The sequence below is a fragment of the Lucilia cuprina genome, chromosome 3, assembly GCF_022045245.1.
Source record: "Lucilia cuprina isolate Lc7/37 chromosome 3, ASM2204524v1, whole genome shotgun sequence".
NCBI lineage: Eukaryota > Metazoa > Arthropoda > Insecta > Diptera > Calliphoridae > Lucilia > Lucilia cuprina.
In genome coordinates, this window is record NC_060951.1 from 21,656,461 (window position 1) to 21,671,673 (window position 15,213).

The window sequence follows — 15,213 nt, forward strand, 5'->3', positions numbered from 1 at the left end:
GGTGAAGGGTGTAAAAAGCTGGTTAGAACCACAAACATCCTATGGGGTGACAATGATGAGAACAAGTCGAAAAATCTCAAAATGTTGTCTGAGGTTAGTATGTTAGTAGAAAATTGATCGTATGGATTCAGACAAATGTAGAGCATGTGGAGAAGACAGTGAAACTCTGGAGCTCTTTGCTTTTGTGAAAAATTTGGCAGAAATTAGATACAAATATATTAGGAGTAATATATAACATCCCTTATGCGTATTTTTCATTAAAAAGAGCGCATTACAGAACCGAGAGTGACCTATTTTTTTAATTAATTTAATTATGTTTGTCTTTATTTAAAGATACCTCGAAGTAGAAATAAGTTTGAACTTTCAGCAAAATTTCCTTATGAAACGATATTTGGAAAATATGATGTGATGGATCAATTCTGAGGCCTGAATAAAGTACATCTTTTTTAAATTTTGTTAGCAGGCGTAACCTTCCAAACTTTATTAATTCTATTTCAGAAATTGCAACGCTTTAAGGTTTCAATGTTAAATTTGGCTTCTTAATTTTACGATCTATGTTTGAGTCGAAAGGGTTGAGATTGGTTTCTATATTTAATGACAGTTGACAACACCAACATTAAATAACCACTGTACTACCGTACTACCGATCATTAATAATGAGAATTTGTATTTTGGTTTCTTGTGAATTTCTATTGTTTTCTAAACTTTAGAGAATATTTTTTATTCTTTTCTATGTACAATCGCAAAAATTTTTAGAACCCAACAGAACGCAAAACAAAATAAACTCAAAACTAAACAATAAAAATTAAATTCGTATATGTTTTAATTTAAGTACGAGTAACCAAGTATATACATACATACGTACGAAAGTTGAATTGCCGCAAATACATATACATAAAGTAATCAAGACATACTCATTGTAGGAAAAGATGGTTTGGAAGTAAAAAACAGAAATGAAAACAACAATGAAAAGACCTTAAAAAAACAAGCAATTTTCCCTACCAGGTTTTGACATTTTTCTGTTAGACTTTACGATCATTCATTTTAATTTTAGTTCACTTTCAAATGTCTTCGAGAACGGACGCATATTAACGGTTAAAACTAAAAAATAAAGATAAAGAAACAAGAGAGTGGAGAAAATCTAAAAGAAAATAAAAATTTCTCACTCCATAAAACTGCTCAACTCAGTTCAACTCTTAGCAATAATTTTATCTTCGGTACGGTCGAAATTTACGCGCAAACGCTACTCATGCGTAACAACCCTCGAGAAATTACAAATAACATGATCACCCCCTAATAAATGAAACTAAATATAAAATTGTATTAGTGTGAGAGAGTTTACTACGGAGAGCAAATTAATGTCCTTTAAAATAAACAAGTATCCTTATAAATTCACTTGTATTGTATTTAGCACCTGCTTTCTTATGATCATGAATGAATTCAAAGAAACAAGTGCAATTTAAAAGAAAATGAAAAACAAGTGGTTGTTTACGAAATTTACACTCATTTGTTTCGATATTATAAATTGATTGTTGTAAAAAAAATTCCCACCGAAAACAAAATTGTTCAAAAAGTGTTTGAATTTAAGAATGACTTTGATAAGAACTATATTTGAAACAAAGTGGAAAAGCCTTGAATGGGATTAATATGCAAATGAGTTTTTGTTTTTCGAAAAATAGTGTGTGAATTAAAAAATGGAAATGAAAACAAAATTCTACGTTTATACTAAATACGAAATTGGAATAAATTATAAAGCGGTAAGTGGTTTAATCGATATTAAATTTAAATATTTTTTTGACATAAATTCAGAATTGTTTGTAATCGGGAATTAAAAAAATGTCAGTGGCTAACAAGAAGATATATGCAATTTTTTGCAATTTTCGAAATAAAACAATAGTAACACACAGCTTTACTACATACATTGTTTTTTCTTGCTCCGATTTGTTATTATGAACAAGACGGATTAATGTAACGATTTTGCTGTTTTTAAATACACGAAGAGAAAAAACATGGTTACTATACAAAACTATGTTCACTGTAACAATTTATTGTTATCAAAAGCATAGGTTAGGTTAGGTTATGCAGACTGCTTACTGGCAAGAGTAAGTCTTTACTTGGGTCCTTTAAGGTCCTTTTGTAACGTCTGTAAAGAGAAAAAGATTAGGGAGAAAATATTTGGAAGGAAAAATAGTGATATGGACTGTAGTGAAGATACATATAATAATAATAGAGATAATAATAATAATAATAATAATAATAATAATAATAATAATAATAATAATAGCGCATAAAGATAAGGCCAAGACTATGTTTCAAGAAACAAAAGATCGTAGTGTGTAATTAGTTACACACCCACTTTGAAAATTTCAAGAATGCTAGTATACACCCAGGTTGAACATCTGATAGATCAGATAGATCAGAGAAGTGAGACGAGCCCAGCGCCTGATGCCGGAACGATTGCAGGGCCGGACAGTTACACAGAAGATGGATAATTGATTCCTCTTCCTCCTCATTATGACAGCTCCTACAAAAGTCATTATATGGAATACCGATACGTCTAGCATGGTTTCCGAACTTTAAATGACCGGTAAGAATCGATAACAGAGCGCTAAGATACATTCTTTTTAGCCCTATAATGTAGGATGTTTTATGAGAATCCATACGAGGCCACAGTAGCCTAGCGATCGAGCAGGTGTGCTCCTGAGACCACCGTTCCTGTTTCTTGATGACCGTTAAGGGGACACAACAAAACTGGTCTATATCCAGTATGGACATCCTCGTACCGGCTTTTTCCAAAATGTCAGCAGTAGTATTGCCAGTTATATCCCCGTGCCCTTTGACCCAAACGAGGGTAATTCTTGAATGTCTCGCCATCTCATTTAGAGACGCCCGGCATTCTTGGACAAGTTCTGATGTAGAATACACACCTATCAGGGATTTTATGGCGGCTTGACTGTCAGTATAGATTCTGATATCCCTGTTGAATATCTGATAGTACCTGAGATTTCAGCCTGTAAAATTGTACATTCGTCGTTGAGTCGGGAAGAGATTTTCGTCCCGAATTCTTCAATGAATATACCCCCGCCAACACCTTTAATTGTTTTAGAGCCATCTGTATACACATTTAAGCTTTCAACGCTATCAGGTGTCAATTCATTATAATAACAAATTAAACTATACCGGAAGTTCCTTGAAATGCACGGTTCTGGAATTTGGTAGTCAGTAGCATGATGTAGCATATAATTGTTATTTTTATTCGATTTAAATAATATTGTTGTTACTGTAATCATTTTCATCTTCATGGCAATTATAAATTTGAGTATGATTCACTGACACATAATTATTTTTTCATTAACTAAATAATGGTTACAATGAAAACATATTATGTTATTTACAACCATTTAAACTTCCATATAACCATTATATGTTATGTTGTTATAAATAAATAATAATTAACTTTATGTATTCTTTTACGCGACAATAAATGAGTTCAAATAATTCTCATTTGGTTTATAGCATTAAATGTATAAGTATTTCACTTTATATAGAATAATGTAATCATGTCTTTGTGTACCAAATTGAAATAAGTGTATATTTTTAAAAACACTATTTTACTGATTCAGTAATCAAAATAAATTATATTTCGATCCATATTTTTAACGAAATTATGATCACATTGTTATACATAAACAATATTATGGTAAATAAAATATATTATTATGAAATATTTCAACTGTATTTAATCAAATATGATATTTAAAAATTGTTACAATAACCATATTTTTTTATCATAATTTTAATCATAATATGTTGCTCTTAGAATATAGTTACCACAATCATGTTTTTTCTCTGCGTGTAGATAGCTTTCCGAAAGCATGTCTGACAAAATGATTGAAGATTTGGTCACAAAGTTATTTGGGATCTTCAGAAAATATTTTTTTTTTTAATTTTTTTAAAACAAATTATTTTTTGTCTCTGTATTTCACATTTTTTACAACAAATTTGGTAGTTACATATTTCGATTTTTTTTTAAATAAATATCAACAAATTTCAATTTAAGAACAAATTACTAGATTCTATGAAATTCAATTTTACATATGTCCAATTCACAATCGATGTTGTATCGTTGTATAAAATATATTTTTTTGAATAAAAAAACATCAATTATAAAAAAATTACGACATATTACGATACAACAGTACAACATCGATTGTAAAATGGACAATAGTTTTATTTAATTTTTAAAACCACAATAGTGCAAAAGGTATTTTGATCTTGTAACGTCCAAAATATTGGTGCTTAAAGTATCAGTTCAGTATCAATTTCTGAGTCTGACCATCTGTGTGTCCATATAAAAAGATAACTTGATTAAATTTTGTTCTTACATCTCTCTCACGTCTATAGTTCATTTTAAAACATTACCAAACGATAAAATTCAGAAAATATATAATTTATACAAAAATACATTCATTCACCAAATTTTATTAGAATTGCTATCAAGCTTTCCACTTTCCAGGATCAGTCAGTATCCTGTATATCAAAATGTATGTTTATCGGTTTAACATTATGAAAGTACCATTTGGGTATCGGAAATTTTCTCTCTTGAAAAATATTATTCAATAAGGCCCGTGTATATATAATGTGCGTTATAATTTATCTCCATATTAGAGAGAAAGTTTTCGTTCTTTAACAGCTAATATTATAATTGTAGAAGACCAAAACATTTACAAAAAAAGTGGTATTATATTTATTAGTTAAAAAGTTATAAAGGATTAAAAAAAATCCAAAATCATAATTTTTACCCCTTAAAAGTAAGAATTTGAAAAAAGTACCATTTTAAGAGTAGATACAGGTGAATTTTAATTTATGACATATACAACAGAAAATGCTCATAGTATACGGTTTACAAGGCTTTTGAACGTTTAATTGAAAACCCTTAATGTTTTGATGTACTGGTTTAATTACCAAACTTTGTAGAAAATAGGCTGTTTGTGTCTTAATTAGATTTCAACTTTGACCATTTTGCAAAAATTTAACACTTTAAAATTTTACGGTAATTAAAATATAAAGTAACCTTACTTATGAACATCTTATGTTTCTTAAGTTTACAGACCTTATGCCAAAAAGAAAGCAATTAAATAATTTGTACATATTTACTACTAGTTATTTGTTTGAATATTAAATTATATAGTACTACTATAAAAATGTTTTCTTACATTGGTTTATTTTAAATACCAGTTAAGTAACTAAAACATAAATAAGTAATGGAAAAATCCATGTTTTATATTGTTTTGAAATCAATTAACCAGGGCGTTAAAATTACACTGAAAACCCGGTTACATACATAAACCATAAGCTGTATCAAAAAACCGAGAACATTTGGTTGGATTACAATGTGCAACAAGAAAATCTTTCCTGAATGAAACCAACGGGAAATTAAAATATACTAAAATCTCCCAAAGGACTTGAAAAAGTAGTTCGAGTTTTTAATGTATAGGTATTTAAAGTTTTACAATTTTGTAAAGTTATGGATGCAATGCTAACATCCGCATGGTATTATAGTTGGTCAAATATACCCATATTTTAAAAGAAACGTCAGATCTGTGCATAAAATTGGAAAAACTTTTCAATAAAAAATAGTTTTCCAAAAGTCCTATGTGGAGTTTTTTTTTAACTTAGTTTAGTTATTTTAATTTAGTTTTTTTTAAATACGTATTAATTATATTAGTTAACGAACCCGCGAGAAGACATATTTTTCTAAAGCATCGCCATATATCTAAAAAACAGCTAAAATAAAGTTTTTTTGTAATTCTGAAAACTTTGTTAACATCTACATAGTACTAAATATCTAATTATCTAAAAATAAAATTAAAAATTTATAAACTTATGCAGAAGTAAAATTGGTTAGTTTACTACAATAAGATTTTTTATGCATACCAACTCAGATTTTTTATATGGTCCCAGTAAAATATTTTAAAATTTTGGTAATAAGTATTGTAGCAAATGTAGTTATTTCATACATTACTTGGTAATGAGTTATCGTTATCAATAAAATAAATTACTTTTTTTGAATTGAATCTGTAGTCAATTGTCTATAGCGTATGTCTATTAAGGAATTAGTTAGTGTTTCAAACCGTAGTCAATTTTGGAAGTTTTTTTTGAAAAATGTTGATATTTGTGTGAAAACCATTCCAGATAGAATGATAAAACTGCTTTTTAATGGGGCATTGAGTAAGAGAATAGACTATCAAACATGAAAAATAACTGTAAAACCAATTTTAAATCCGGAAAACTCTGGTAAGCAGATTTGTAATCAGTTATTTTTTTGGTCATCGTGTAACAAAAATAAGTAGTTATTCACCCAAAAAGTAAGTATTTACTCTTTTCACCAATATTACTTGCCTACTTACCGGGTATGTAAAGATTCTGCTGGATTGTTGATACTTTAAAGAAATTTTAATAAAGGAATAATGAAAATGGGAGATACCGTTTTTAAGATATCCTTGACTCGAGAACATTTTTTGATATAATTATTCTTGTTTTAAAACCATAATATATGAAATAAAATCTTGTCAAACTACAACATATAGGGACATAGTCTAAAATGATTAAAATCGGATAAACATGTCAAAATATATATAATATTAAATATAATCCTTTTTAGAAAAACTGTTAGAAATATGAACACTTTTCTTTATGAATAAGGTCTTAAGACTTTATGAAATTTTGTATAATATTTGTGAATTTAAGAATAAAGTAACCAGCTCATTCCTGAAAATATCAAATATAAACTTATTGTTAAAAATTAACGTATTTCAAAATAATCAGTCAAGCGTGTATATTTTCCAATTAAGCTTGAAAAGCGATAAATAAAATAATTAATTTTATTTAAACTTAGGGGAAAAGTTTCCAAGAAAACAAACCCTCCTTCAGACAACTGTTTTATGTTTATTGGTATTTATTATAAATTTCTAACTTTGTCGAAGTAAAATACTTTAATTTATACATATATTTTTATATTTACAGTTGGAATATAAATGGAATAAAATAAACCAATAAAAATGTATATATTGGACTCATTGAGTTTAACCAGAACAGCAGCAGCAACAAAAACATCAACCTTAAACTCAACGACATCGTCGTTGTCATCAGTATTTAAGCAACAAGAAAACAACATTGTTAACAATTTAAAAGTAACACCAGCAACAATCAAAAACGATTTAAGTGAAATGACAACAAATAAGTACAAACTGCAACAACAACAACAAACGACAGATCTTCAGCAGCAACAACAAAACAAAGTGGATGAAAAATTCATGTCACAAAAGAAGGCGTCATCGTCCCCGCATAAAATAAAAGAAATGATTAAAAATAATAATGAAAATCTTAATGACGAACTAGCAATGACAGCAATTGAAAATAATACGACAATTGCTGACAATACAATGCCCCAAGTACAACAGCAACAAAACAATGACAATAACTACAACTATAAAAGAAATGAAAATAGCAGTACCACCGAATGGGGTAAAGTACCTGCAACATACAACTGCAAATGCCACCACAAATGTTACAATAACTGCAGCGAAACTAATACCAACACCACCACCACCGACTGCGATACAACCGAAATGAATGCCTCAAACACCACAGATGCCACCACCACTAGTGCCTCCACATTCAAAGCTTTGCATTTTGATAAAAACAATGTAGAACGAGTTGAAGACATAATGTTGGCGAATATTCAAAATAATGTCAACCTTAATACTTTTGTTTTACCACCAACGGCAGCAACAACAACATTACAGAATGTAAATAGTAGTAGAAATAGTTGTAGTTCTCAACATGGTATTGGCATGATGAGAGATGTAGCCAGTGAAGGTATGTTTCCGCAAATACCGACATCTAAACATAGTTGCAGCCTAAATAACGATACTGACTGTATTAGTGCCACTTTACATGATAATGATGATGACGATGGTGGTAGTAGTTCTTGTCATAATAGCAACAACAAACATACAAAAAACAACATGAGTAGCAATAATAATAACAATAATGTTATTTCGAATACAAACAGTTTTGTAACGGTTGAGTGCTCTCGCTTAACATGCGAGAATGAGCGCGAACAAGAAGAATCAAGAAAACAACTACAAAACGGATATGAAAACAGTGGGAACAACAATTTCACAATAGCTGAATTAACCACTTTTTTGGGAGAGCAAAAACGTTTCTCTCCCTGCTGTGATAGTGAGCGATTTGAAGCCCCACTTGGAAATGTAATCGAAAATGCTGCTTTGCCGTTTTACAATAGTCCAATTGATAGTGTTTTGGAAAATTTTGAAAAATTTTTAAATTCTGTAAAGTTAGAAAATGAAAATTTAAATAAAAGTGTTCCCGAATGCAACGATTTGATAGATTTAAGTGATGATACAAAAAGCGTATGTGATAGACTAGGTAAGAAAAAGAAACTATTTTGAATTCATATACATATTTATTAAGACTTTTAAGTGACTGAGGTACCGATTAGCAAAAGCTTATAAACTTACCACCCTGGCGCCACCCTGAAATCTGCAGGTGTTCAGATTTTATATATCTACATTAAATCCGAAATTTACATGGGCCTCTATATATCTTTTCCAGTGCCTCAGACGGAAATCGAACCCATGATCTTCGGACTATCAGACAAGAACACTAACCTACCGGAGACCACACTAAATAATAACTAGTATATAATTATCTTATGTTTAATTTTTTTCAGTTATGTTTTTTGTTAATTTAATGTTTACATATTTTTCTGTTTATTTTTTAATTTTATAACAGAAAATATGATGTTATATGATGAAGACAAATGCAACAAATTAGAACGCAATGAAACCTCTTTAAATGCACTACTTAATGACAAATCTCTAAACAATAATTCAATTCAAAATCATCATCATCAACAACAACAAACTTATTCAGACACGAAAATACATGTCAACAACATTGAAAAGCAGTGTAATTTTGAAAATCTCATCTATTGTGATTTAAACGAAACGTTAGAAGAACAAAACTTATTAGAGAGTAAAGAGATTTTACCAAAAACAACAACAGCTGTATTGGAGCATACAGAAGCAAAAGTAGTAGAAGCAATAGAAACATCAAAAGTAATAAAAACATTTGAAAAAGTGAATGAAATACAGAGTGTTGACGATGGCAACGGCAATGTAGTCGACAACGACAAACCCATACCCATACACTATAACAACAACGACAATACAAACATTCTGATGGTGGATGAGGTGAATGAAACGACAACGAAAACACCAGTTACGTGTATAAATGTTAATTCAAATTACAACGAAAACAGTAAAAATAACAGTAAAGAGCAGCACGAGACATGCGCAGTTCTACAACCAAAAGAGACGTGTCAAATTCCAAACAGTTGTAGTGTCAGAACATTGACAGCAGAAACAACAACAAAAACAACTACAGCGACAACTAGAGTGCCATTAGAAAATATTAAAAGAAATAAAATTTGCTCATCGTCATCGATCGAAAATATTTCACCACAAACCCAAAACAAAATCCAAAAGAGTCACAATCCGAGTCAGAGTGTCAACACAAACAATACTGCTGCTGCTGATACAGCTAATGCTTCCATATCCTCCTGTTCTACGACAAATACACAACAAAAACATACACTCAGACATGTACAAAAAAGTACTGAGCATAAAAATAATTGCCACCATTCGCAACGACAACAACAAGAACAAATAGAACGAACACAAGACCAGTTCACCAGTGCGTATACGTTAAGGGATTTTGCAAAATGTCTAAAACCATCAGCAGACGAGGACATCATATACACATTGAATTCTACACAAAATCAAAATGAAAAAGAAAAATTGCAAAAATCTAATTTCAAATTCAATTCTAATTTAAATTCAAATAAACAACAACTCAATTCAATTGAAAGTGTCTCAAGTGCAATAAAATCAATAGAAAATTGTGATTTCAGTGAAAAACAAGTAAATTTTAATGAAAATTCAAATAAAATTAATGAAAATAATTTATATAATAAAAATTTAAAGGCAGACAATGGCATTAATGATTCACACGCAGGCCAGACAACTTTTCCAATTAAAGTTGAGCCTCAAAGTACTTTAAAGCATTCGAAGTTTTTAGAAAATCAAGAAATTGTGAAATTAAAGGATACACAATTTTTGGAAATTGAAAATTTGTCAACACCTAAACATTCAAATTCAACAAACCAACAAGAGCCAGACGCCCAAAAGTCACAGCTAAAGAGGAACGACGAAGAAGGAGTCAAATTTCAAACCCAGTATCCAAAGGAAAACTCTTGCGAGAAATTTAAAAATATCGAAAATTTCGATAATGAATTAAAATTTGATTGTAATGAAAAAATCTATACTGGAGAAAAGTATTCCCAACCGTTGTTGTATTTAACATTTGTATGGCCAACAAAAAACGAAGGCCAGGTGGTGACGACGAGACGACAAGGTAACGACGACCAGGGGGAAAACGAAATACAAAAAGTACAAAACGAAGAGAAAGAGGAGCAAGGAGAAGAAACAAAAAAAGAGTATAACAGCAGGAGCAACAAAAATAAATATGTTGATGATGAATGTGAATGTAACTGTAAATTTGCGAGGAGGGTATTAGAAAAAACATATGGAACCTGTAACGAAAAGCATGTTGGGGGCAGCCATAAAGGACGACAGCTAAAAACGGCAGAAAGAGAATCGCAAGAAAAACACGAAGAAGTAAACTTCAATGATAATAATGACTGCTGCTGCGTTTGCGATTGTGATGGTGATTTATTCGAACAAAGAATCTTAATAGATAAACAAAAACGCGAATACAAAAATCAATGTCTGCTACACAATACAATTCAAGAAACAAAGAATAGTGAAAATTTTCAAAATAAAAATTTTATACAAGAAAAAAGTAAAAAAGATAATTTTACCAAAGTTTCTAAAAGTGAGAATCATTACCATGAAATAAAAAATAATAAAGAAAATGTAGAAAATATTTCAATAAGTGCAAAAGAAATAAATGTATTAAATAATGAAAATGATAAAGATTTATTTAAAGAAAGTTGCCAAAGATTTATCTTAACAAGTGAAAAATGTGTATTACAAAGTGAAAAATTCAAAAATATTACTAATACTACTGCTGACCAAGTTGTATTAGAGAATAATATTCAAATAAAATCCCTGGCGATAAACATAAATCGCAATAATCCCATTTTGAATAAAACGGAAAGTGTACACAATCAAGATAACGTTCAAAATATACTTAACCTCAATAAGGGTCTTAAAAGATTAAATGAAACAAACCAAAACATTAATAACAATCAACTATTGCATGCAACACCTACTCCAACTACAACTACTAACAACAACCACCATAATCAGCAGCAATTGCTGTTAGAAAAGGAGAAGCAAGTGGAAGAGGAGCAGTTAAATCTTGAGGAATTCGAGGCTAGTCAACGTTTAAAACGTTTACTACAACAACATCAACAATTTCGTACACGTTATGATACAACCACCACAACAACAACCCAATTCGATAACTATAAACAAACTAATGCAGTAACAACAACCATTGAATCAGAATCCTTGAAAACAGAAATAGCAAGACATTCAAAGGAGATACCAAAGGACAATTTATTTATTCCCTACAACAACAATCCAGAGGGGGTGTTTAATACGAATACAAATACAAGCTCAAAGTCGGAGACGAATACATCGACGTCGACGATAACGACGTTAACGAAGGCTAACAAACTTCAAGCAGACTATGAAACAACTTTAGAAAGGTCGTCGTTATTACACACAAACGAACACAAACAAAAAGGGATAATTGAAATTAATACAAATCCAAAGAAACAAAAGCCAATTTTAAACCTAAGGAACGAACAAGTAGAAAAAGTTAACGAAGTAGAAAACGAAGCAAAGGATACAGAAAATCAAAAAGAAAACGTATCAAATAACAAAGAAACTGATGAAAATGTTAAAGGAAATAAGCGAAATTCACCACAGGAATATGTCAGCAAGAAAATAGTGCGCCTGTCACAACAACCAGCACAACAATTACAACAAAAGCACCAACATTCTCAGTACTCAACAAATCTTTTGGCAAAACTTGACTTAACACATAAACAAGAGGGGCAGCAGCAACAACAAAGAATTGTTATTGAAAATTCTTTTAATTTAAGGTTTTCCACAGAAAATATTGACAAAACGGAAATTTTACAAAAACCATCACCTTCAAAACGTTGTAATTTAAATTTACAACACATTGTAAAAACAAAACAACTGCTACAACAGCAACAAGAGGAAAAAGAATTCATTTTAAAACCAACTGCAACAAAAAGTTGTTCGCCTTTATCGCCACTACCCCCACCACCTCTATCAAAAGCAACACTTCCAACATCGGATTCGGATTCTCAACTAAATGAATATAAAAGTGCATTTGTGCCAACGAAACCGGAAATATATAAATCTATTAAACCCTTAACAGGAACAAGCGGAAATTTAACAACTACCACAGCAACAATTCCCCTTATTCCCTTAACTGCAACTTTATCAGAATTTGATACACAACGGTTCAGTGATTTTTTATATTTAAATCATTTATCTACTTCCCTCAACAACAACAACAACTATAACAACTCGCCTAATCGTCAAATAACGCACGTGTTACCAACCGAACAACAACAACAGCAATATCTGTTATATGCAACAAATTTAGTCGATCCACAGGAAATACCACCCTACTGCTATGACGAACTACTATATATAAACCAAACACAAACAGAGTTACAGCAACACGAACCATTTCAGGCTAATAACTCTTCCACTGTTACAACAGAAACAAATAGAACAGCTATTGAAACAGACGTTGCTAACGAAATAGATGACGATTTAGTTTCCATAAGTTCAACTAATTCGTCTCCGTGCGATTGTATTAATTGTCAACAGCAATCGGAACAAGAAATAGATCGCGATCGTGAGCGTTTATTTTCAATTGACACAAATATCGTGATACCCGTAGTATCACTAACCGAAACAGAAGCCGTAGAATTACACAAACAAAAACAACATCAACAAACGACACAATTCAAAATGCGTGAAGTAAACGGTCAATTACGTGGTTTACTCAAGAAACCAAATCGTCCGCCTCCTACACGTAAAAATCGTGTCGTGTTCGATGAGACGCGTAATGAATTTTTCGAAGCCGATTATATTATTTTGATACGCGAGGATTGTGCTTACGACGAAGAAGACGAAGAACCCTGCACGTGCGGTGAACATGAATTGGTACGTTTGTGCTGTGAGGAGGGGTGCCAGTGTAACTATTCGACGGCACCGGCTACAACAGATGACAATCGTACACCACAGGTATGTTAAATGAAATAAATGTTAATATGAAAAACATTTAATAAATCCATCCTAAACATACATACATATAATTAAAGTTAATTATAATTAATATAGTTTTAGTTGTTTTGTATTTTTGTGGCAACTGTAAAATAATATTTTTCAACTCTCTAATTTGTTGCATCCACTAAATGAATATTAATTTTAGTTTTCTTTGTCAGAGTATATAATTAATAATCTTCTTAAACATACATGTAATTGAGAAAATCGAGAAAACAGATATATCATTTTTGTTGTAATAGAAAAGAGTTCTTGTTATTCATACTGTCAGGTGTTTACAACACCTGTTAAATGCAACATGTATACTTAACATATTGAAAACATTTTCCCTAATTGAATAGAGTAGAAATGTTGTACATGTCGTTCATTAACTATAAAATTGACATAATCCTAAAATTGTTTTTCTGTTTTTGAAAAATATGAAAATATGAAAGACGTAACCGACAAAAACAAAATTTTACAGGAGAGCATTTTTTAATTATCTTCGAAGTAGGACAAAGCATTACTCCAAAACTCCGTTAATAAATACTATTACATCTAAAATATGGGATGCAGTTTGTTTCGATTTTATAGTGACGCTATATCCGATATTTTTGTCGCTTACATCTTTTTTGCCGAGACAAATTTTTGTGATATAAACAATGTTGAGGCGGTAACGTCTAAATACTCTGTTTAAAAAAATTTTTTTTTGTGTATATCTTTATATAATTTGTATAAATCTGAAATTTAATAGTGTAATAAATACTTTTTTATAAGATTTTAAGATCATCTAGCGATGTCTGTAAGTCAGACTTTTTGTTAAAAACGGGATAGGTTCCGAACGTTATGAGCTAGAGTGATGAAATTCTCTAAAGATGCTTATTGATGACAAATATTGTTTTGTGTTTATAATGGGCAAAAACGGTTCATGATTTCACTTAGCCTCAATACAAGTACCCCCCGGGAAATAGTCAAAACATCGTTATAAAATTTTGCAGAAGTCGGTTATATATACCTGTAAATTATGTTGGGAAGTATTACAGATATCAGGCAATATTTGACCCTAGTCTCCATATATGGATTTTTTCCATATAGAAAATAAGTTTATAGTTAATAAATCTTTCAAAAATTAAAAAGGTATGATGAAATTCTACAAAAAACATTTGTTTTTAAAATTAATAACGCGTTTAAATTCTATAGACCTCGGTCCACAATTGACCAAACACCTCATTAAAGACCATTCTGAAAAACACCCTGATGTCCACATTAATATCCATACATTGTAGTACAATTCGCCATATATCGAATAAATAAGTAAATTCTGGGACTATTGATTCATTTAGAGTCCATATATAGGTCCGCCTTCCGAAATCCACAAATTTACAACCAAATATAAGAGTTGGTTAAATGGAAATAACATAAATGTAATGTAATAAGAATGAATTAAATTCATAAAAAATTATAGAAAATTATAATTTTTATCACATAAATTGTAATGGTATAGTGATAATTACATGAATTTATTACAATCATACTCAGATATATAATTGTAATATATCTGAATAAATTAATACGTTAATTTGTTCAAACTTGTCTATCAATTTAATATATTTTAAAACAAAATTTAGACGTAACCGACACCTTGCCGTTACAAAATTCATAAACAGAAAATAAATATGTACTTACGTTTTTTTTTCTTTTTCTTGTAAAGTTGAAACCATTGGATCTATTGCTATGAAATTTTCAGAGATGATGCAAATAGACCTAAATTATCGAAAAAAACACG

The 15,213-nt window shown here is 30.3% G+C and overlaps 1 protein-coding gene across 6 annotated transcripts in view; it reads left to right on the forward strand.

The window, feature by feature from the left end:
- The first annotated feature begins 1,086 nt into the window (after positions 1 to 1,086).
- Positions 1,087 to 15,213, forward strand: part of LOC111688804 — a 44,163-nt gene continuing 30,036 nt past the window's right edge. For 3 of the 6 annotated variants that reach the window (XM_046945468.1, XM_046945469.1, XM_046945470.1), the window contains exons 1-3: positions 1,087 to 1,757; positions 7,027 to 8,454; positions 8,821 to 13,409. In XM_046945468.1, the coding sequence (XP_046801424.1) occupies positions 7,062 to 8,454; positions 8,821 to 13,409 (5,982 nt within the window). In that variant the 5' untranslated portion in view covers positions 1,087 to 1,757; positions 7,027 to 7,061. The remainder of the gene's footprint in view (positions 1,758 to 7,026; positions 8,455 to 8,820; positions 13,410 to 15,213) is intronic. The other 3 variants (XM_046945472.1, XM_046945473.1, XM_046945471.1) reach the window with 2 other exon arrangements.